The sequence below is a fragment of the Phasianus colchicus genome, chromosome 2 (genome assembly GCF_987193195.1).
Source record: "Phasianus colchicus chromosome 2, bPhaCol1.hap1.1, whole genome shotgun sequence".
Classification (NCBI taxonomy): domain Eukaryota; kingdom Metazoa; phylum Chordata; class Aves; order Galliformes; family Phasianidae; genus Phasianus; species Phasianus colchicus.
The window spans coordinates 48724821-48749538 of record NC_143437.1 but is presented as its reverse complement, the minus strand read 5'-3'; the positions used below and the strand labels follow the sequence as shown (position 1 = coordinate 48749538).

The 24718-nt window shown below is 37.0% G+C and overlaps 2 protein-coding genes across 3 annotated transcripts in view; both read right to left on the bottom strand.

Annotated features, from left to right (window-relative positions):
• The window catches only part of ESR1 (estrogen receptor 1), a 176413-nt gene extending 155696 nt beyond the window's left edge, over nucleotides 1-20717 (bottom strand). The window contains exon 1 of one of the 2 annotated variants that reach the window (XM_090135600.1): nucleotides 20622-20717. In XM_090135600.1, coding sequence (XP_089991726.1) covers nucleotides 20622-20635 — 14 coding nt within the window. In that variant the 5' untranslated portion in view covers nucleotides 20636-20717. The remainder of the gene's footprint in view (nucleotides 1-20621) is intronic. The other variant, XM_031611893.2, reaches the window with a different exon arrangement.
• The window catches only part of LOC116241303 (coiled-coil domain-containing protein 170-like), a 68811-nt gene continuing 64759 nt past the window's right edge, over nucleotides 20667-24718 (bottom strand). Inside the window, exons 17-18 of the mRNA XM_090135589.1 lie at nucleotides 21269-21354; nucleotides 20667-20773 (exon numbers count right to left, since the gene is read on the bottom strand). Of these exons, the coding sequence (XP_089991715.1) occupies nucleotides 20737-20773; nucleotides 21269-21354 (123 nt within the window). The 3' untranslated portion in view covers nucleotides 20667-20736. The remainder of the gene's footprint in view (nucleotides 20774-21268; nucleotides 21355-24718) is intronic.

The window sequence follows — 24718 nt, the reverse complement described above, 5'->3', positions numbered from 1 at the left end:
CTCTTGCGAGACCCCATCTGAAGTAAGGCATCCAGGCCTGGGGCTCCCAGCATAACAAAGATGCAGAGCTCTTGGAACAGGTCCAGAGGCCATTCTCTGATTAGATGGGCACCTCTTGTATGGAGAAAGGTTGAGGGAACTGGTCTTGATTAGCTTGGAGAAAAGAAGGCTCTGGGGAGACCTCATTGTGGCCTTCCGGTACTAACAGGAGCATATAATCAGCAGGGGGAATGACTGTTTACATGGGTGGATAGTGATAGGGCAAAGAGGAATGGTTTTAAATTGAGGCAGGGGAGGTTTAGGTTAGATATTAGGAAGAAGTTTTTCACTCAGAGGACATACTGGCACAGGTTGGCCAAGGAGGTTGTGGATGCCCCATCACTGAGGGCATTCAAGGCCAAGCTGGATGTGGCTCTGGGCATCCTGGTCTCATGGTTGGCAACCCTGCCTGTAGCAAAGGAGTGGAAACTTTACCAAGTTTCTTTAAGGTCCATTCCATATGTATACATTTTTATTTATATATGTATAAAATCAGAGAATCTTTTAAAATCAAGACTGATACTTTGATATAACATAACCAAGATCTGTTTTACTCTACAGGTTACCCCAAAACTTACAATGAGTATTTTACAAAGTGTGATACTAGTTCACATATAATGTGGTAACATCAAAAAGCTGTTCTTATCTTCCCTGCTTCCACTTTGATTGTGCTATTTAGTAGACACTAGGACAGAACTGAATCTAATGGAAAATTTTCATTGATTGCAATTAGAGGAGTATTGGAGCAGTGGAAACAGTGGAGAAAACAGTGGCTTATGGAATCACAGAATCATTAAGGAAAAACCTACTAAAATAATCTAATCCAATAACTGACCCATCATCACCATGCCCACTAAAGCATTCTCTAAGAAAACTGGTTACAATTACATACTCTTCATTGATCTAAGATGCTTGAATGAAAAGTCATCTCTTATGTAATTTTTAAATATAATATTTTACTGCTAGCAGACTTTACCATCTGTCAGAGAATGTTAAGATATGTGTTAATGCCCCCTTCTGAGAGTATTGTCACAGCATCAACTTTGTGGTCAAACTTACACCATTTTAGATATTTTATGCCATATTTTCCCAAATTGCACTTTACAGTTTGAAATTATGAAAGCTGCAAAAGATACAGAGGAAGAAATGCTGCAGCATTCCACTACAAATAACTTAATACAAAACTAGCTTATAGGCAAAGACAGCGAATCAAATAACTACAGGAACAAAAAGGGGAAAAATACACGCTCCCTTTGAGGGGAAAAGCATGGAAAAGAAGAAGCACATTATCTACAAGAGTAGAGAGCCTTAGGTGAAAAAGATGAAAGAATGCCTGTAAATCCTGGAGCCAAATACAATGAGAAGGAAACCAGGAACAAAGTAGAACATCTGCTTGCACAGCTGGAACCATGGCACAAGGTCTGTTATTCTACAAACCTCCTCCTCCTATTTATTAACATAGATGGATACAGATGCCCAAGTGCACTCATCAAATGAGAAATTTGCATTTCAATACTCAATTGAATATTTATTTACTCAAATACCACCCAATATAGACCTATTATTTTATAAAATTTCTACTAAAAATGTGATAGAGGCAAACACATTTGACAATCTCATACTGTACCTAAAGTGATGGTACATTCTGGTTTTCCAATTATCAGTTCATGACTAAAGAATACTATTAAAACAGTGTGCAGAACAGTTTTATCAATTTAAACTGCTTGAACAGTATACCTGTATTCTGTCTTCTTCCCTAATCAAGTTCTTAAGCCAGGGGAAAACAAGTAATCTTTTTCAAGTTGTGTGTTCACTTACTGTCCAGAGGTGTGACTAGCTTGAAGTCATTTCATGAGAGAGTCTCTTTAAAATAATAGAATAATTAACAAGCAAAACAGCTAGGCCAGTAGATTATTCCATATCTATTTTTAAACACATTATTTTGATCATTTTCAGTTCATAACGCTAATATATCTCAAACAAATTTTCTTCAGCAGCACCAAATTTAAATATTTCTGCTATTACCAAGTTTCAATACTTTTTAAGGGAACCATTTTCAGTAAAAAATATGGAATATTTCAGGAGAAATGTACAGAAATTGATTAATAGTAACTTCCTTATCTGCTTGGAGTATTTTCAAAATAAGAGCAGAGAACTACTGCACATTTTAGTTCTAACTGGACTACAAAACAGGCCTAAATTACATCACCATTTAAATCTCTCTCTCTTCTATATAACTGTAATCCAGAGCCATTTGAACTAGTAATCCTGGTGCAAAAAATTTGTTTTTTAAGAGCCCAAAAATAAGCCTTTGAAACACATGGCTCCCAAATTTCTTTAAACTCACCCACATATCTCTGCAAATTTACTAATTTCTAGTAATAAATCTGGTCAAAGCGCTAACATATACGTTACACGCAAGCTGTTCTCCTGGAAAACATTATCCTCATGTAAAATATTTAAGCACATCTAGTGAACATCTATAATTGAAGATATCAAGTAGTAGTACAAAGGATTATATCACCTCCTCTCCTGGGAAAAAAAAAAATCCAATCAGTTTTATTTGAGTAATAATAATCAAAATTCCTTCTACTCTAGAAATGACAGCTTCTGTGAAAGAGTTTTTTTCTCCTTGTTTAAAATTCATTCTCAGTTCCCATCCATACCAAATAAAACAATCCCTAAAAGAAACATAAAGACAAATTTTGTGCTGCAAGTGAGAAGAGCATAAAAATGAGGCATTTCCTGATCTGTTTATATATTATACAATATTTCATAAATCTGAGACAATAACTTTACCATTAGCTTTCAGATAATATTCTCAATAGATAAGCCAGTCTTATGCAGTCCTACATCCTCTAAGAGAGATAGGGAAAAGATGAAAAACCTAGGGTTATATTGCTTTCTATGACACCTGCCATCCTAGCTATTAATATGTTACAACTACAATCTACTCAATATTGCAAAGTTTTTAAGACCTAAAAGTCATATTATTTCTGAAGATTGATACTAAGCATTTTCTATTAAAACAAATTAAGTGAAAGACATTCATGCCATTTTGTTTAAATGAGACTTAACTTTGGGTTATTTTGATACAATGCAATTCCATGAGATATTTTGCTAGACCAATAAAGCAAATTCAGTCTCTTTAAAAAAAGAAGTCCTTATCAACTTCTTTTCTGTCACCTGATCTTACTAATCAATTTAGATTCTGTGCAACTGGAATTTAGCTTTTAATAGAGAACAAAAATTTTTGTTCTGAAAAATATAACCATAAGATTATGAGCCAAATAACTGCACAACTAAGAGTCTACTCGTGCTCAGGAGCATTGAAACTTTCACAGACAGGCTGAAATGGATTTTTTTCAATAAAACATACTTGTAATCAAATTTGGTTCACCATCAATCAAATATGTAATCTGGACTTCACATTTTCCATACACTGTTCAGTAAAAAACTGGCATCATTATCACCATCTGCTCAATAAAGGTCAGGATTTATATGAACAAATTAATTCCTAGAAACATAATGTTAGAAGTGGTTTAAATCAAAAGGTTAATTTTCTTGTAACAGTTGTAGAGCATCGAAGTAGACAAAGTCCATTTAAGGCAGTGGACAGATTCCTTTTATCTGCAGTGGACTTTATAACAAACCCAAGAAAAAACAGAAACTCTTTATACATACATAGTTTTTTTTTTTCCTCCCATGATTAAGTTCATGAGTACCTAATAGCAAATCAAAAATATACATTGGCTTTTCCGAAGGCATCTGAGCTAGGTGAGTCTGAATGATTTATATTGTATGGATTTAACATCTGAAGTGTCCCACTATATAATTTTTTTCACTACAGCCAGACTTCACTGCAAACCAGAATCGACTTCATTGTTTCTCACATAATTAGGAACATAATTAGGCACAAACCATGCAAATTTTTCCTAGCATTAAACTGATGCCCCAGAAAATGCAGTCTTATTTGATTTAGTGAATCTAGAAATTCTTTTACTATTTACTGATTTAGAGCTTCATTAGCATTCATAAAACAATTGATATTGAATGCTTTTATTTTTATGAGATATTAAAAATAAATTTAAGTGACAAAAAAAAAATCTGCATTCCATTGCATGAGTCGAGACTGGTTTAAAATTGTATGTGAACAAGATCCATCTTCATTAAATTTAATACTATTATTGTGTACATGTATTCTAAGACCAAGATCTACCTGGAGTGAAGAAGCGTTGTTAAGCTCCTGACAAAACCAGACATGTAATGAGTGACAGTCTAGTAGCAATAAAGCAAGCAGGCCTTTTCAACTGTTTCAATACCTCCGTGCTGGTATGAGCCATCTCTAATCAAAAGAAATTTTCAGAGCTCAGACATTCACTGGTAAATACAGTAAAGGAATTGGCAGACATTGAACAACAGAACAGATATTACAGTGTATATGTACAGCTGGAGAGTGTGTATAAACACAAAAATCATGGAAGAAGAGAAAATAAGGAGGGAAACAAAGGAGATACAAAGTTCACAGGGATGTATTAAGTCTACTGCTTTCTGACAATCATTATATTTGTTATATCATTACCTGTGGAAGGCTGAGTTTTCCTGATGATCACTACAGCTGTGTAGACATATTTGAAGTATTATTCAGGTAAAGCATTGATTAAATTGCAAACACGGTTACAAAATCTGCTTCATTACAAGTAGACCGTATGCTGGCATATGTAGTCCAGCAATTTAAAATTACTTATAAGCACAGTCTGCGGTCCCAGATTTCAGTACAGTCTAGATGTATCCTAAGCAAGCTGCTTACTCACACAGATTATCCATCTTTATAAAGAACCTGAAGAGTTTCACAAAAAGATCCCATAGAAAGTACAATATAGATGGCCATAATTTTTAAGATCGATCAGAGATCCTAAACAAAACCAATTTGTAAAGACTATGCGAAGACTAACCATGGTAGCTGTCAGCTCTTAATCTTTTACCTTAGAGAATTTCTTCCTCAGACATATAGCACTAAAACGTGAATACTTGTGCTCACAATACATTTTTCATCTAATTTTCTAGTAAGAAAGGAAAAAAGAAAAAAGTCATCTGTTTTTAGGATTCAAGAACACAACATTTTAGCCCAAAAAGTGAGTGACTTGCCAAGTGATAACAAAATAATACATGCATTTTATAAGAGATTTAATAATATATTAATTTAAGCAAGCATCAGAATTCCCAGTTAATTCATACAAGCCAATGAATAAACAATGGAAAACTAAATTTGCTATCACATAATCTTTTTCAGTTAAAACTTAAATAAAGATCAAAATGGATTACCCCTGCCTTCTTACATTAGCAGCAAAATTTAATAACAAAGATAATTTAAATGTTGTGGGTAATTCTTGAAATAAATAAAAACTTCATTTAGTCAGGGGAAAACTGTAACTATTTCTTTTTATGGCTTGCTGTGATATAGAAATTAATTATTTAAAAAAAAAAAAAGATCAAAAGAGATGAAAAAGGAATGGATTACGAGCTTGGCAGGAGAAGTAATTAGAAAAAAAAAAATTCCCCTTCTCTCCTTTGCTCTCACTTTTCATAGAACTATAGAACCACTAAGGTTGGAAAAAGCCTCTGAGCTCATCTAGTCCAACCATCCATCTGCTAACAACATTGCCATGTTCTTTAGTACAATATCTAAGCATTTCTTGAACGCCTCCCAGGACAGTGACTCCACCACATCCTTAGGCAGCCCATTCCAACAGTTTACCATTCTTTCAGAGTTTTTCCTAATATCCAACCTGAACCCCTCTTGGTGCAGCTCGAGGCCATTCCCTCTAGTTCTATCATTAGTTATCCAGGAGAAGAAGCCGATCCCCTCTTTGCCACAACCTCCCTTCAGGCAGTTGTAGAGGGTGATATGGTCTCCCATGAGCATCCTCTTCTCCAGACTGAACAATCACAGTTCTCTCAGCCACTCTTCATAAGAGTTGTGCTCCAGACCCCTCACCAGTTTAGTTGTCCTTCTCTGGACACGCTCCAGGGCCTCGATGTCTTTCTTGTAGAAAGGGGCCCAAAACTGAACATAGTACTCAGGGTGTGGCCTCATCAGGTACACCTGAGTACAGAGGGACAATCACATCCCTGCTCCTGCTAGCTGCACTCTTTCTGATACAAGCCAGAATGCCATTGGCCTTTTTGGCCACCTGGACATCCTGCCAGCTCATGTTCAGCCTAGCATTGACCAACACCCCCCGGTCTATTTCCTTTACACAGTCTTCCATTCACTCTGCCCCAAGTCTTTCATTTAATTATGAACAAGAAAGTACCGAAGAGTGTGAGAAAAAACTATTAACAGATTATCAAAAACATTTTGTTTGACAGAAAGTGGCTAGTGCCACATACTTGAAAAAGGAAGTCTTATTGTTTAAATGAATGTAAAGAGACATAAAATTAAAGTTGATTTTCTATCAAAAAATTAAAATATTTTATCATAAAAAAACACAATTTAAAAAAATTGTTTTTTATAATGCTTTTTTCACTTTTTAACAGGGAAAAAAATTGTGGAACTGGGCTTAATTTTATAAATATTTCTTGAGAAACCCCATGAGATTTTTCTTCCAAGAATGTCATCCTTTTCTAAATGTGCCAGCTAGCTAATACAGTGGGACTGCAGATGAGGCACAGAAAGAAAATGTTTCATACTAAAGCATTCATGCCATCAACTTGAAAAATGTACAGTAAGATGATCTTTGTAGAAATCATCTCAGTCAGTCATTGACTGGTACTGACCCTCAATACGAGTTTCCCTGCCCTCACATTCAGGGCAAGATGGGCACAGTGGCCAGGAACTTGGACTTCTGGCCTCACCCACCTGGGACACTCAGTCATCCCTGCTGAGATTTAATTTTCAGCAGCAACCCATACCTCGTACCATTGGCACTAAGGTGTGTACTGCCTCTCCTATCCATATAATTTCAGTTCTATTACATGGGTTGCTCCGAAAGTAATGCCTCCTATTTATTTCCATGGACAATACAAGAGATACAAAGTGCACGATAACACTGTTTGATGGAGCAAATTCTCATCTACAAAACAATATTTTTCAACAGTTACCACCATTAGCTATGCATTTTTGCCACTAATGAACATGAGCCTCCATATGCACTCATAAAAATCTGCACCAGCAGAAGTGACCCACTGTTTCACATCTGCTGTGATGGCATTGTCATTGCAACACACCACTCATCACCTCACTGTGCTCACATCCACTGTTTGGTCTCCAAAAATGTTCAGCAAGCATTGAGAAACGTCAGTGGGTGCTATTTTATCCACATGGAGAAATTCAATGGTACAACATTTCTTCATATACACTTCCATGTGAGATGCCATTTTGTCAGACTGCCCCTTTGGTGCTGTCACATAGCAACAAAAGATAACAATTTTGTCAGGAAGATTCAACCTCTACCACCATACCACCAACATCCATCTCTGACTGTGGGCCAACAGAATAAAATAGTAGGCACTACATTCAGAGCAGCTCTCATATTTCTGTGTTATGGAAGTAGGGTGCTCAGTAAGAAAAGAGAGTCTGCACACAAAGAATAGTAAGAGGATTGATGGAGAAAAATGTGGTACCTAGACTTTCAGTGTAAAGAGTAAAAAAGGAAATCTCTTCTCTTGATTCTCATCTCCTTCCAAAACTTTGTTTACATTTGTTTTAATTCAACATCTTAGATTTGCTGAATCTAAATTTGACCAGAAGATTCCCTGTTGTTGCCTCTCGCTGATTACTGATGGCCTCTTGAGAAGAATGGGATGAGCTCTGATGCACCTGGCACAGGTGCTATACTACACAGACTAATTCCACAAATTGCAAGACCAATCAACCAAAATAATTCAACCTCATCCCTGAAAGCAGAAATTCCTATGACTACTGTGAGTAAAACACTAACAGAGAAAAAATATAGTATCAGCCAGAAACACAGCTGAGGGAACAACTTTCTTCCTAAATGGGATTAAGTTAAATGAGCATAAGTAGCCAGGGACCAGTAGACAACTGCATTCTTGAATTTTCAAACAGCACTGCCAGCTTCACCTGCTCCCCATCTGTTCAGTAACGTGGGCAACCATGAACGTAAGTAAAACTTGGAGTCTCTACCTCTGTCTTCTACAGGACCAGTGCTCTGCGTGCTGGAGTCAAACAATATCTATACTTTTGGGGTAAAAGTGGAAAAAGGAAAGCTAAATGCACAAGAGATTAAGTTTCTATACAGCTGATCCAAGACTGCAGAATGAACTCCTAAGAAAGAATACGTTCTCATTGCTCAAGTCAATCTCTGTTTGTCACGTTTGGATCTTACCAGCAGCCAGATACCATGAAAGTTTTCTATTATATCCATCCTCTTGGCAGACTGAAGTTATGCAGCTCGTTTTCCCTCTGACTGCCAATTGCTGATATTACCCTACACACATCTTAGGGCCTGGTTCTGAGGAAAGTAGGTCTCCAGTTGGATAACAGTGATGTCTCGTGCTACTGCAACCCTCAAATATGAGTCACCTACATAAGTAGCGCTGGGAAGCAATTTCTGCCTGCTGTATTTAGAGAATTAAAGGCCATCAGGCAGTAGACAGGGGAGGCTGTGCTGAATGAACAACTGTCCAGCAGAAAGTTTCCAACTCTATATAGATGTTTAGGTAAGAGCAGAAGGAGGTAAGCACCCACACAGCATTTCTCTCCATACTTGCCCAATATCCAACTGTTTACATGGACGGAGAATCTGTGAGCCAGATGAAGCCTGTAAACCACATATTAAATGTGTATGCAATCACAAAGGTTATTCAAGGAAAGGGAACAGGAATCCAAAGACTTCCTCCTCTCAACTCCCTCAATTTAACATGCTGCTGTATTTTCAGTAAACACATTCTTGAGAAAAAGCTACAAGAAGGCAAATACTAACAGAGAAATATGGAATATAAATAAAACAAAAATCTGTCCTGTTCTTAATCCCAGTTTCAGAATAATGTAGGACAAACTATCAGTAAATTTATTCTTAAAGGCACACTTTTAAATTTAATATATCTGTAAATCTTTTTGTTAACAAGAGAAAAATATGACACTCAGATATGTAAGATGGAAAATAACAAAAAGTGGCTTTAATTTTCAATACTACTCTTTTTAAATAAATAAACAAATACTCTTCCCACAGTTAAATATATATATATTTATATATATATATATGTAAATATATATATTTTTTATATATATATATATATATTTTTTTTTTTTTCCTCAAGCTTATATATATATAGAAGCTTGAGAAAATATATTATGAGGCCCCAAAAAAATAAACAGGAACATGTTGATAAATTTATGGGGACATGCAAACCAGCTTCTAAACTTGTGCACTATTAAAGCAGTAGGAAGCAGTCACTGTGAAGAAGAGATGAATAGTTCTTTAACATACAAGCCAAGAACATTCTTTGAACTTTGTGTCTGAAGTAGGCATTGCTCCTGGAAAAGGAAGCAATCCTTGTTCTTCATTTGTACTTCTGTGTCTGAAATAAAGGTGAATTGAAGAAAAATGGTATGATAAGCTTATTAAGTACTAATAGGTTAATAAGTTAATAGGAGAAAGAAAGGATTAAGGCAAAGAGGGAGAGGGTGAGTTATTATGCAGGCCAAAGATTTCAGTAAAGAGCAAGATAAATGCATCTCAGCAAACATGGTCAGATGATGTAACTGTGTCCTTATGCCCCATTTGCTTCCTTTCAAGCATATTTCTTACCTCAAACTGTTATTTCAAACAAACACATTCTTCCTGCTCCCAACTTTTTTTCCCCCAATCTGCCAATCCTAATATTGGAAAAAGGAAGGTCTTGGTTCAAATAAAAGCATGGCCTGCGCTTGGAGTGGTGTTTTTTTTGTTGTTTTTTTTGCTTGTTTGTTTTTGTCTTTTGAGCAAAACTTTCCAGCTTTTCTCTGCGTTTATGAGGAACAGAAGTTTGTATTAAGCAAACGAGGAACATAATACAATCATATGGCTCTGTGTTTGGTGTTTTGTGTTTCGTTTTTTTAATTAAAAAAATTCCGTATTGTTCAACTTGCAACAAAATCATGTGATAGTTCCTCACGCAGCATTCTTCATGTCTGCCCCTTGCCAGAAGTCCTATCTACCTTCAAGTCACCATACCTCTCAGTCACCTGTCTCAGGTTTCATCCCAAACTGCATTCCTCAAGCCCCTACTCCACTCACTGTCCTCCTTATTGCCTCTCCAGCACCAACCTTTTATTTCCACCGCATACCCTTGCTTGGTTTTACTCCAGAGTCAGCAGCCTAGAGAACAAACTAAAGTCCCTTCTCATCTCACGTCTCCCCTGGCCTGAGCTGTCTCATCCTCTAAGGCCTCTCAGGTAGAGGAAGCAAAGCTAACTCAGCAAGTATTTGTTCCCTGCTTATTGCCCCTACATCTGCCCAAGTCCTCCCTTCACAGCCCTTAAAAGCCTTCCCCAAACAGCATTTGCACCTCTAGCAGCTCATCCAGGCCAGGCCAGGCCCTGTGTAACCATGATGTTCAGCATTTCTTTTTTCATTTCTGGGCCACGGAGAGAGCTGCTTAGGCTTAAGTCCCAAAGGCGAGGACATTTAAAGACCCTTCCCAAAACAAACATAAATAAGTTACTTAATTGACAACAAGAAGTCATTCATGGGAAGGACTCTCTTGAAGCACAAAACATCATTCAGTTGAAAAATCTCCTAAGTGAACCTACAGTCTAGTACTACAGCCTGGATAAAATTAGGGATTAATTTAATCTTTCATTATTATTAGTTTTATTTCTAATTGAAGAATTTAATAATAATAATTCACAATTCAGAGTTAGACTTCACAACAGCAAGGATGTCCAAACCCATGCTGACACACATGCCTAAGCAACATGAAGGATAACAGTGTTCACAGTGATGAAAAAAGGAAGTAAAGGTGATGCACGCAGAAGAGGAAAAAGAAAAATGAAAAGAGTTCTGTTTTAGCTCTGTTTATTCAGAGTCAATCATTAACGATAAATGTGCCAAGATTTTGGACTAAGGAGAAAGAGCTGAAGAAGAAAAAAATTCCTATTGAGAACACCAGAAAACAGTGACAGAAGAAAGAATTGCATAGAGAGGAACATGCAGGTGAGTCCTAAAAAAAGTTGAACACTTCAGAGAAAAATCTATGCGTTATTGCCAGGATTAAGGACTGTTTGTTGTTGTTGCTTTTTGGTTTTGTTTTTTTGTCAAAATGAACTGGAGAAGATAATATTGAATATTAGGAAGAACAGCTCAGGGGAAAAAGCAGAATGATGCATTTTCATAACAGATAAGAAGGAAAGAATTTTCAAATCCATGAGTAGTTGAGGATAATGTTAATCAACAACTATTAGAAATAGCTTGTACCCAAGTCACAGCTTTAGCTAGCAAAATAAATCTTTGGTTTGTTAAATTTGCATCAGGGCAGTTTAAAAAGTCTTTTTTGGTACCTCACTGAAAATCCTCACCATTATTTCTGCTCATCATATCTGATGATGTGTGTCAGTGTATCACACTGTCCATCAGAGACTGGAACATAAACCTGGAGGAGATTTAAAAGCTGGTTATCATACACAGATTTTGATCACTTCATAGAGGGTAGTACTTCCAGGTTACTGAAAGCAAATACAAGGTTACTAGGTCATCTGAGAATTTGATCCCATAAGTCACAGAATCTTAGAATACTCCAAGTTGGATAGGACCTACAAGGATCAGTCACTGAGTCTGGCTCCACACAGGACCACCCAAAACTCAAACCCTACATCTGAGAATGCTGGGCCTGATGCACCTTGAAAATTAAAAAGAGTAAAACAATGACTCTGAGTTCAAGACACTCTGAATGACTTTGGTCATTAGACATATTTAAATGCCTAGTATTAAGCAGTTCAGCATGAAGACACTAGGTCTGCTTCTGGCCTTCTAGCTACAGTGAGGGATACTGAGTCTCTATCTAATATCTAGCATAAGAATTGGGGCTGCAGTGATCAGTTGCCTTAATCTTAAAACTAGTACTGGATCTCAGCTTCCCCAAGACTTTAGAAACTCTTTTTTCCAGAACTGCAGGCTCTTTGGTCCACTGGCTGGAGGTAAGTGGAAGTTTTATAACATCTGTACAAGAGTACAGACAATGAATCCCACAGTAAATTCTAAGAATTATCTTCTGGAGAAGGGCTTCCAATCTTTTTAAAAAGTTATTAATATCTAGGGAGATACCAGAGGAAAGGATAAAAGGGAGTAAAATACTCCTGTCCAAAAAAAAAAAAAAAAGAAAGAAAAAAAAAGCCAGAGTGTTTCTGGTAATCTTCCTGTAAGTTTATCTTTATTGGTCTACAAGGAATGGAACAAATACTAAAAAAATATTTACTGGCTAGCAATGAGTTTGTGTGAGTCAAACAGCATGAACTTAGAAAAAGCTTGACAGAAATTTATTTATTAAAAAAAAAATAGTGAAAGAAGTGAATATGACATGAATATGCATGTGACAGTGTGAAAGACATTTGATGTCTTATAAAAATCATAACTTAAAAAATTAATTTCAACTGATCTGGATAGCAATATTGCCAAATTAAGTGGTTATCTATAGTTACATTGTTCTAACCATTCAAAATCTGCAAAGGATGCAGAATGCAGTCTGTAATAGGATAATGTTTAAGACACAGTTTTAAACCCTTTGTGGACATAATCAGATGTTGCAGTTTTCCCACTATGTAGTCACGTTCCTCTTTAGACCCCCAAACCATGCACTAACCCCTTGAAATACCACTTCTTGCTGGCAAAAATATCCCAAATTCTCTAGCCTTTGGTTTAGAAATGATTCAGCCCAGCTTGCCCATGGTTACCACCTGTTGACCACAATCTGTGAGTGTTTCCAGGAGAAAACAATGGGATGGGGGGAAAGGAAACCAAGATAAATCCTGTTCTATCTCTGGAGCAGACAGCTTGTGTCTGACAGCACTGGCTGTGTACAGGGAGCCATGGCAGAGGGAGGAACTGGCCACTTAAGCATTATTAGAATGCCTTGTGGAGGACCTCTACTGGATCAACTATATAAAGTCTACTGAAAGTCCATGCTCCTAAGACATCTATAAGAAATCAGCTAACCTAAGAACAGTAGAATCGAGAGGCAGATGGCAAAGAGAAGCTGTCACTGCATGTGTTAGCATGCTCCTCTTCAGCTCAGGCATTGCTTCTCTTCTGGATGTTGAGCTTGTGAGGGGAAGGATGTAATCTTTTCAAACACATAGCAAGAAACTGGAGAAACATGTTATCTTGCAGACATCTACAGTGAGAGGGTACTCTCTTAAGGACTTTGGGACATCAAGATATCACATTAGTTTTGAAGGATCCTTTTTGCCCTAAAGATCTTGACAGAAGAGGGTCTAGTAGAAGACATAAAAACAAAAACATGCTGGCACGTGTGACCTACAAGGAAAGGTACAACACCTCACAAAATTTGTTTCGGCTGAGAGTTAAGACTACTTCAGTTGTCAGAAATTTAAATAATGCCAAGGAAGAAGAAAATACATTTAATGTGGTAGGAAGAATAATAAGAAGTGGGGTTAAATAAAAAGAAGATAGGAATAGTCCTTGTGTATTAATAAAGATTTCCCAGCTCTGAAGAAGTCTTCCAAATCAGTCATAACATAATGTCTTTGGGTTTCTAAATCCCGAGCATGTCAAACACTTAAAAACAATCAAAGCCATGGAAAATATGCCCAAAAATACCAAAAATCTGAAATAGATAGTCATCTCTTAATTTCTTTTGTTTGTTCAAAAAAGTACTTCATTACTCTAACCAAATGTAGAAACCATAACGTAGGAACCTATTTTTATTATGAATCTGATTTTTAAAAAATCTAATTTAAATAAATTAATTAGAAATAAATAAATAGTGCATAATCCTGTTAATGCTAGGATTAGACTATAACTTGCTCTGTAGAGCAGCTTTGCTGCTTCTAGGACCTTGAGTTCTAAATCTGAAAGCTCCCACAGCCACCATATAACCGTGAACAATCTTCCTCTTATCTGATTGCTAAGAAATAGTTATCCTGAGCTCTGTCTTCTGTCCTGAATTTAAAAATAGACTCTTTTACACAAATCCTCTCTGAATACTCTACCATGCATGTATGACAGCCCCAGTCTGTTAGTCCTTTATGCCAGAGAGAGTAAAAGGCTGCTCCTTTGAATGATTTACTATTCTCTTTGTATTTTCACTGACACAATAATTACTTTCTCTGCATTTTTTTAAGAGCCTTTGTATGCAACTCCCCCATATCCATCATCAAGCTTAACGAGTGCAGGCAAATGCTTTAAAGTGCTCTTTTCCAAGGACTGAGACACAGATGTCTTTTTGGTAACGTTGCATGCCATTGACCTCAATGCAAATTCGATGTCTTCCATTGGTGCACTATTCAGACATTATTTGCTAAGTAAGGGTTGGGTTTTTCTTTTTTGATGGAGAAAGGGTTGATTTCTTAGAATCTAGTTTCAATTCCCAGCCTTCACTTAGAGAATTTATCTTAATGTTGTTGCACTTTTCAGCAATCCATTTATATGCAAAGACATAGCCACTTCTCAAGTTATAAAAGATACTAACCAGCAAAGAGAGAAACACTCAATCACTTTTCAGAGTCGAACCTTTCTGAGTTCTCTGATTCAAGCATAATCTACCTTCCCTTGCTAGATTCTATCTGTATCTTGCAGAATCTGTATCTTCTATCTGTATTTTGCAGAAAAAATCTGAGAGAACAGAATAGAAGCCAAGTGTGTGATATGTGCAGTATGGTTGCACCTAATTCTGTAATGCTGCTCTCTGAATAAAGCTTATGCAGAATAAACTGTCATGTTTGGGATTTTATCCTATTTGGTTTCTTCTAATTTTCTACAGATACTTTTTGCTACTACTTAAAACCCACTATTAACTCTGTCTTTGAAGGATTAACCTTGTTCTTTCTCTTCCCACAAAATAACAGTGATATTTACTATTTTTTATTTCATTTTACGCCCCTCATTAATTGCCCAAGAGCTTTCATCCCAAAATAACTACTGAAAGAAGGTCAAAAGAAACCCTGAATTAAAAATGTGCAGAGGTGCCCATCTGGAAGGAAAAGAGTATATCCTTTCAAGCAAAAAATAAAAATAAAAATACCTTTCAAACTTCTGGTAAAAAATGCAATGTTGTGGAAATGCTTTGGTTTTTGGTAGCAGGACAGCAATATAATTGCCTCCATAGTTTAGAGAGTTGTTCTGTTTCTTCTGGTATCTGATATCTGGCACTAGTGAGAAGCAGATGCAGTATTCTCTGAACTGGATCTGCTTTATCTGTTTACTAACCCTGAGTGGATCTCTTTTCCATGTATTTATCAACTTGCCTTTGAATACATGTAAACTATCACACCTGAATTATACACAGTATCATCTGACCGGAATTTCCTGTCTGCTGCAAGAAAAACATCTCTTTTTTTGTTTGTTTTTTAACTTGGCTTCTCTATTAATTTCCTTGCATTGAAAGACAACAGACAATGCTGCTCACAACTTTGCAGAGATTTATCTAATGTCACCAGATCATCCACCTATTTTCATAGCCAAGAGTCCTAGCCTATATACCTCAAAGCATGAACAGAACTGATGAATATATAAGCCTTAAAGACAATGCTAACAAAGTTATTCCCTCCATGTGCATAATTCTATATTGTTAACAAAAATGCTGTTAACAAGTTTGATGTTTTTGTTGGTTTTTTTTTTTTAATAGGCAGACCTTCTTATTCCACAGTGTCTTTTGTTTAGAACATAGCCAAAGGGCAGATTTTCATTTCTATATTCATTTTACATTACGGGAAACCAAGCTATAAAGTTGTAAGTTATAGGTATAGTTAAATCAAACACACAATAGACGCAGAAGACAGAGAATATTTGGCTAGTCAACCAAAACATCCCACCTATTCACAAGAGCACTAATTTGCTGTATTCAGTACTGATGGATTCTTGGATGGATAATTAATGTCAAGAAAAATGCAAACAAATCAGCATCCAGAAGACTGTAAAGATATTAGAGTATTTAAATAGAAGAGGAGGAGAAAAGATGAAGAAGGTTATACTGATTGGTTTTATTTTCTCTGAACAAGTAGAGGCTGGGGACAAACATGATGATTTTACCACAGGTAACAGTGCTGCTATAAGGAGGACAGTAATCAGCAGGTTTACATGGCCACCATAAGAAGCAAAATTTGCAAGATGAGTTAGACATTACAGAAAGTTTCCTAATAATCAGAGGAAGCAAATGCCACATAGTCTCTCTAAAGAGATTTGGAATCTTCGCCCCAGAGGATTTTTAATATTATCTAGGGTGGCATGCTTAATCCTTCCCCTGTCTATACAGATAACTGAATTTCCAAAATCCCTCTTCATCCCATCAATGGTTTCCCATTGATGTAACATGTGGCTTTAATAGGATACAGCTGCCTAAAAGCATTTTATGAGTTTTGGTAAGTAGCCAAAAGACCAATATATGGACCTGCAAACAGCAGGAATAGGACACAAGAGCTATTGTTCCTAGTCATATGGTTTTATTTGTATGTTATTTGGTTTGAAAAAAATAAATCTTACCTATTCAGTTTTTTGCTGATTCAGTCTGTTTAAGACATACACAGTGGGAAAACAATGTAATTGAAGCCCTTATTCTGAATTCAAAATTTCCAAATTGCTAAGCGTATCAGGGGGCTCTCATGACAATACAAACAGAATTGTTTTGTTCTTAGGAATAGGCTTAACTGCTATTTTGTTCCAATTAAAGCATATTTTTGGCTTTTTTTTTGGGGGGGGGGGGGGTCTCTGCTTACTATAACAATTGCTATGACCTAATGGGAACTCAAGCTTTAGCATATTCTCCAATATTATAACCATTATGCTTCTTCATAAACTATAAAATCACACACTTTCTGTTTTCTCATGGCAGAATTTGCTCTGATTTTGCAAGCAGAAGTATATACTCTCATGGACTGCTGCATCTAAAGAAAGCAAGATTCATTGTTAAATCCTTCTCGTGACAATTTGGCGACAATGTGTGAACAAGACTTTGCCTCATTAGACACTAACGGATGATTACAGAAGGATATCACACTGGTGCTCTTTAATTTGATGATACTACTTTGTTCTTGGTATTCCTATCTCATTTCAGCTTCTCATATAATTAGTGAAGAGAGGTAGGTCCCAAACTGCAGACTAAGTCCTCTCCATTGAGCAGAAAAACAGATACCATTTCTAATAGGCACCTAAGTAAGATGCTTTAATTTATAAGTACGAACCTCCTCCTTTGGATACAATCTGCCAGTGCCAGGTTAAAAATATTATGTGAAAATTTTGCTCTACCAGGGCCTCATTTAAAGTAGAAACAGAAGCAAACCATCCAGTAAGATAACATAAGAATAGAAGTCTAGCTTAACATCTGCAAAAACTTAGTTACACTGTTTAATTCTTCCAAACAGATTCAAGAATTTAAATAAAACTATCTACAATATTTAAGAATATTGTAGATAGTTTTATTTTTCAATATCATAAGGAAAAAAAAATCACAGTTTAAAGTGCTATAATTAAATCTTGATCATGCAGTTAAAAACTACTCATCAAGTATTGTGATTATAATTCAAATTCACCCAGTAGCTATAAAACTCTGTAGCTATAGTTCTTAAACATCTTTACAGTAACAGTATTGTAACAGCCCAATTCATGCTTTAGTGCTAGTTTCCTATCATCTCCTCTGCATGCATACTATATACTATACCATTACTTGTCTCTCATGAACAAAACTGACCATTTTCCTCTAATATTAGAATTAAAAGAACATTTTTAAACTTGCAAACTCAGGCACTCACAGGTAAAGGAATTGCAAAGCCAATTGCTTTTATTGCTCCCATTTGTACATCTGCATTGCCACTTCACTGCAATACATCTTAATATCAGTTTCTTTTTTCCTTGATTCCAGCTGAACAGCTCTACTTTTTAATTATCAATTTTTCTGATTTGTTCTAAAATCTGACATACAATTCAGGTCAGGACAAGAAGCTTTTTGTCAAGGTGAAGGTCTCTCCTGTATCTGTTTTAAATGTAGATACATAGGTGTCAAGCAGCACGATATATACATTAAAACCCTTTGCTGTTGATCTTACAATAACTTTGAAAGAACCAGGACATGAACTTGCACAGATTATTAAATTCCCCACTCTTGTGTATGCGTTAGGCAATGAGAAATATTATCAGGATGAAGACAAGTCCAAAATTAAGGTTGTACAAGATATTTTATCTCTGGAATCTAGTCGCTGAGATATTGACCTGCAAAATAGCTAATGTATTTTTAAAAAGATTTTGTGTAGAAGTTTCTTGGTTTGAAGCACAAACATTCTACTTTTGTAAAAAACTAAATTTTATATGCTGCCTTCTGACGTTCTCAATTCCTGTGGAAAACTAAGAACCATGGGTCCATCACAAAAACCTTCGCTGTCCCTTCTCTGACAGCCACTCTTATGCTGGTGCTTCCTCAAACATAATTTTTCCTATTTTGACTTTCTTATGTAGTTCTGATCCTTACTGCTTAGCTTTCTGACCTCTTCATAAACACTAGAAGAGACATCTTTTCCACCTTTCTTGTTTCTCCCACAGAAAACACCTGCTTGCGCTTCACAGTCTGTCTGCCAGTTCCATTTATTCCATTCAGGCCTTGAAAAAAATCAATCTCCTCACTTTTCCTCTGGCCCTCTATCTCTTCACACCTTTCCTTATACTAATCTACTTGTCCATCCCATCCTGACTGCTAAATCCTGATCTTCTTTACCTAGTTTCCACACCCCTGTATGCCTTAAGTATCTCACAGTATTCTACAACGAGGTCCCGTGTCCCAGTCTATTGCTTGGATCCCTGGACCAAGGTTAGGCTCTCCTCCATTATTCTTTCCAACTTTAGGCAGCTTCTTCCTAAATAATATGTAGGTAATGAAGAAAGGAAGCCCCTGTTGTTCATATAGATCAGCCAACGAAGCGAGCAGCGCTCCAGGAGCTTCAGTTACAGCAGAGGTCTGCCTGGGCACACAAAGATAAATGCTAGGGAATAAGGCTGAAAACATCCAGCAAATGTGAGCAATTTTTGTACTGCGTGATCTTTAAACAGATTATCATTTTGCTGGATTTGGCCTGATTGCACAGAGATAAGTCACTCTTTATCCTGTGGCCACTTCTCTTCCAAGTGTCAAGTCTTCACTCAAAGCACAGACACTCAAGCAAGAAAGCTTTTCTTTAGCAAGGGCCAAAGAAGACTCGAAAAGACTTTTGGCAGCCCACACAGCGTATGTGCAAAACTCCATTAGAATCCTTTTTTAGACTAATACAAAGCCTATGCTGACTGTCTTCCCACTAATGAGATCATAAAACTCTGACCTGAAGATCAACTGTCCCACAGCTACGCTTGGAGTTCCACACAGAAAAGATTATCTTCACACTACAAAACTATTTGTACAGTCTCACTGAAAAAAAAAATAAAAGAGGATGGGGATGGAACTGCTTCTAATTCATTTTAAAGAATTCTTTTTGATAGAATTATGCAAAGACACCTGCTTCGGTCACGTGGACCAACATAAGGAGAAGTCAGATTTCAACACAGACAGTTATATTTTGACAACATTATAAGCATCTGCAAACAAAGTCCACAACGGGAAGTGTCAGGCAACTTTAATCATAGGTGGGGCTGATACAACCGCTTTATCATAGGGAAACACACTACATTTGCAGGGAGATCAGCCATACAATAACCTCCTTCCCGTTATTACCCTGCAGATCCAGTAGCTCCATTACTTCAAGCCACTTGAATTTTGGCAGCCTGGTGACTAACAGCCAGAAGCACAATTTCAAGCTGATGATAAAATACGAACCTCACAAAACAACTCATAACGGCTTTTCCAGCTTGTGATTTTCAATGGGCAAAATTAACAGCAGTTATACTCTTGCCACTATGTTAAATGGTTTAAGTCATCAGCAATTTCTGGAAATTTCTTCAAACTTAAAGCCTGTAACAATTAGAAATTTTCTTGAACTGTCACTGATACACTCTGTAAACAGACTTAATCTACCTAACGGTTACTATGCACTACCAAGGGGGGAATGTCTCAAATGTACTTGCCCTACCCAGTGCACAGCATGTAGGACTGCTACGATGCCAATGGGTATTTCTGCACTGTGGAACTTCACAGGGAGATGATTACAATACATTTTGTTTGGAGTACAGTAGAGAAGCTGTCACTGCTGCTTTGGGAGAAGGGCATTCTACATCTCACTGATTATTGTTCCAGAAGCCAGTTTTGTCAAAAGCAGGCTCAGACAGTCCTGCTCTCATAATCTAGAACACAAATGCACAATAGATGCAGCACAGAGAAACGTACAACATACACCAACCCATTGTACATATAAATATAGGCATGCAGTTAAGTCACAACAGATATTAATCAAAACAGAAACAACAGCAAAAAAAAATTAGGTTACCTACTTTGATAGATTCATACTTGCAGTCTTCTCATTTTAAAGCAAAAGGACAGGAGAGAGAATATTAAAATTTCTTGCCCATTTGGGTGGCTTCTTTGCACATGTTCCTGAATTTTCAGCTATGATGAGATCCGCTCATTGGCAGTCACCAAGAGGCTGATATGACCATGAAATGAGGAAACACAGGGATGAAAAATAAGGTGCTAGCACCACCATTTGCTGAGGGCTGGAAAAACTAGCAGAAACTTTAAGGGACTATGAAGACCTGTTTCTATAATGCAAGCTGATTTTAACTCACTTACCATTGCTGCTATAAGAGATGCTTGATCAAAACATGCTCTCAGCATTAATTATTTGCCAGGAAAATCTTAACGAAGTCCAGATGATGATTTTTATTCCCAACACCATAAATCTTTATGTGTAAAAACAGTTTCATCCATACTTGGGTTTTTTTTTAGTTATTTGAGTTAAACTTTTTTTTTTTTTTTTTTTTTTTTTTAACTGAGAGAGCTAACAATACACTGGCAACGAACATACAGCAGCTGGCAGAGGTGGACTGAAACAACTTAATAGAATTACTGTGCCCTTGGAAATCTCTTGTTTCCCTGCCGCTCCCCACCATCCCAGTGCTAAGGACTTGGATAAACTCACCTGGCTGCTCCTTCTGTTGTGGCGTGATGTTCCCATGTCTGCTTCCTGGAGCAGCCCAGGGCTGCTGCTTCTCTGTGAGGAGAGGCCTGTGAAGCAGAAAACTGGCACAAGTCTTGATTAAGCAATTTGGGGGGGGGGGGAGGGAGAGGGGAAGGGGGGCAGTCTGATTTTGAAGGATACTTGTGAAGAAATAGATTGCAACACCTGCATTACAAAGTGCATACTTGATTAACAGACTTGATGTAGACTCTTAAAATCTAATTTGCTTCTGTGTTCTGTGCTATGTGCTAGTTTAATTTTGCTCCTATTGAGTAACAGACTTGCCTATGACAAACATCAATTCACAGCAAAGGATGCATTAAATCTTTTAATGTTTTTTTTTTTTTAAAGGAAAAACTATCCTGTGGGAGGTAAATGCTTTAATGTGTGACATTTACTAGTTTGTAGTTTGTAGAAAATTGATGGAAACATTTCTACTGCAGTAATATGCTAATGAAGTTTTCTCTTATAAAGACATTATTGCTGGCCCAAACATAGTAAATATTTCTTTAACAAAGTTTTGTAAAGTCCTGTATTATTTCTTTACTTGGGTTCCTCTTTTAAATATTAAAAAATTTAAATTCAAATTAAATTAAATATAAAATAAAATAAAAATAATGGAAAACCTGGGAAACAGGCTGCCCAGTGAGGTTGTGGATGCCCCTTCCTTGGAAGCATTCAAGGCCAGGCTGGTTGGGACTTTGAGCACCCTGGTCTAAAAGATGTCCCTGCCTATAGCAGGGGGTTGGAACTAGACAATCCTGAAGGTCCCTTCAACCAAACCATTCCATGATTCTATGATTAAAATAAACAATAATAAATAATAAATAAATAACAGATTTTCTGTTGGTTTAGATGTGTGAAGAAGTAAGAGCGCAAGAAACAGCTACCCCATCTCAAAACAATATTATTCTATATCAGCTCAATGCAGGGTAAGTTCAGAGGGGTGTGAGGAAGAAAAATTGAAAAATATCTTCTAATGCTTTTTAACTCTTTTCTGAAAACTGTTTAGACTCATTCACCATCCCCAGTTTGCAGTTGCAAATCCGTAGCTGAATTTCTTGTTCTGCCAAATCTTTCAACAAACAGCACCCCTTCATCATCCAAAAGCTTCCCAAATCCAATTCCTAGAGCTGGTGGATGGGCACAGGTAACAGTGTGGACTGTAGTTCCTCCCAGTCTAAAGATTCTTTAACAATTTCTCACTATGACAGCGAGTTAAAAAGTATCATCTAGATTTACTTCTTTAACAGACAGAACTGAGACATGAGAGCACATCGGGTGACACAGAACAAAGATGAGAAAAAACTGCTATGAGCAGTGGCCCTCCTATTGGGCTGGTGTCACGCCACATGATCCTACAGGAATTAACAGAAACCACTTTCATGTGCACAAGTTGAGACCTTCACATTAGATAAACAAAAGAAAAGAAGAAATGTATCTTGTTCATATATAGAAGGCAATGTAAAAAGCAAGAGAGCACACATCAGTTTTTGTAAAGCTAGTTTTTTTGGTAGTTTCAGGTATTTTCAATTATTTCATGTGTTTTATCCAGCTTGTGCAATTCTGTAGAACCAAAATGGATTTCAAGCCATTGCCTTCTTTTCCTCCAACATTTTGACTCCCTCAGATTTCTCTATATTGTGTAATTACTCCTATAGCCCACCTTAAAAAATCTCCATGACTTGGGGATCACAGAATCACCAAGGTTGGAAAGGACCTCAAGGATCATGAATCTCCAATCCCCCTGCCACATGCAGGGTCACCAACCTCCTCATTTAATGCTAGACCAGACTGCCCAGGGCCCCATCTAATCTGGCCTTGAACACTTCCAGGGACAGGGCATCCACAATGTGTCTGGGCAGCTTGTTCCAGCACCTCATCATTCTCTCTGTAAAGAACTTCCCCATTACGTCCAACCTAAATCTCCCCACCCTCAGCATATTGTGAGGAGTTGTCTGACTCCCTATGTTATGACCTTCATTTCCACTTTTAATATCCAAATTTCTGGTTTTAGTATCATCCAATTTCTTCCAGTTCTGTTGTCTGGACTTCCTTGGATTTGTCCTATCCAGAAATCACAGTTGTTCAATGTATATCAATTCAGATCCTAAGGAATACTTTTCATTGTACCTTGATTTCACATCCTCACTGAATGATCTTTATTTTCCTCAAATTCTAGAAAAGTCCCCCAATCATAGTTCTCAAACATTTGCAAAATTTTTTGTCACTTGTCCCAAGGTACAGTTAACTCAGCTATATTTGTTAAAGTATTTATTTTTTCCCCAAACTTATTGTTTTCTGCATCATTTCAAATATGACTATACTATACAAGCAGCAGATAACCAGTTTTCTTGTTCTACTTTTTCATGTATGATCTCCTTAAATTGTCAACCCATGAAGCCATGGGCTGATGCCACAAAGCAGCCAGAAAGATTTTCTGAAGTTGGGCCTAAAATGCTTGTTTTTCTTCCCTTTTAGCCATCGTCATAGTCACACACACACACACTCAAGAGGAATTCAAAAGTCAGGCTAAAAAAATGTACCATCAGGATTCTATACATTGTAGTTGCTAGTTCTGTCTCAGTGCAGTATTTCTGGGGAATGTCACATGCTCCCAAGACTCTGGGATTGCTAAGGGAGGTACAACTGCAACTGTGACAATACAGTAGTCCAAGGAATCTAATTCTTGGAGAAGGATGGGAGCATCCAAGTCTTCCCTTCACAGTGGTGTGCGAAGTGTCCTTATGAGACTAGAGCTCCAACAGCTCCTCTCCCCACATCCCTTTGGTGATGTTAAGGACAAAGAAAGGAAAGGAAGGAAGAAAGGTGGAAAAAAAAATCACAAAGGCCTTTTGGACAATGGAAAGCCAGGATAGAGAAAACTGCCAAAGAAATGTCCTATGCATCCCTTCCAGGGAGGTAGAACGAGAGTGCTTAATGTTATGGGGTAAAACTGAGGGCTTCTTATGCCCCAATATGCTACCAGTCTCACTCTGTCAAACCGATTATGAGCAGTGTATACCTCCTTAGATAAAACTACAGCTGTACATACACTATTCTCCTAGTGCTACACGCTGCTAATGTATGTATATATACTCACATATGCATGCAGAGCACAGTGCCACCACATAATCTAGGGAAAATATCATCTTGTTAATAACTGCAGGCCACAAAGCAAACATCTGTTCTACAGCAATGCTGACATTACTGAAGATTCTGTTCACAAACAGGCACATAAACCAAAAATATTTGTGTTAGTCTCCAGCCTCTTAAGGAAACACAAGTGGAAAATAAAACAAGAAAAAAAGTCAAAATTCAACAAATGACAACAAATGTAGAATCATAAAGGTTAGAAAAGACCATTAAGATCATCCAGTTCAACCACCAATCTACCACCAATGTTGCCCA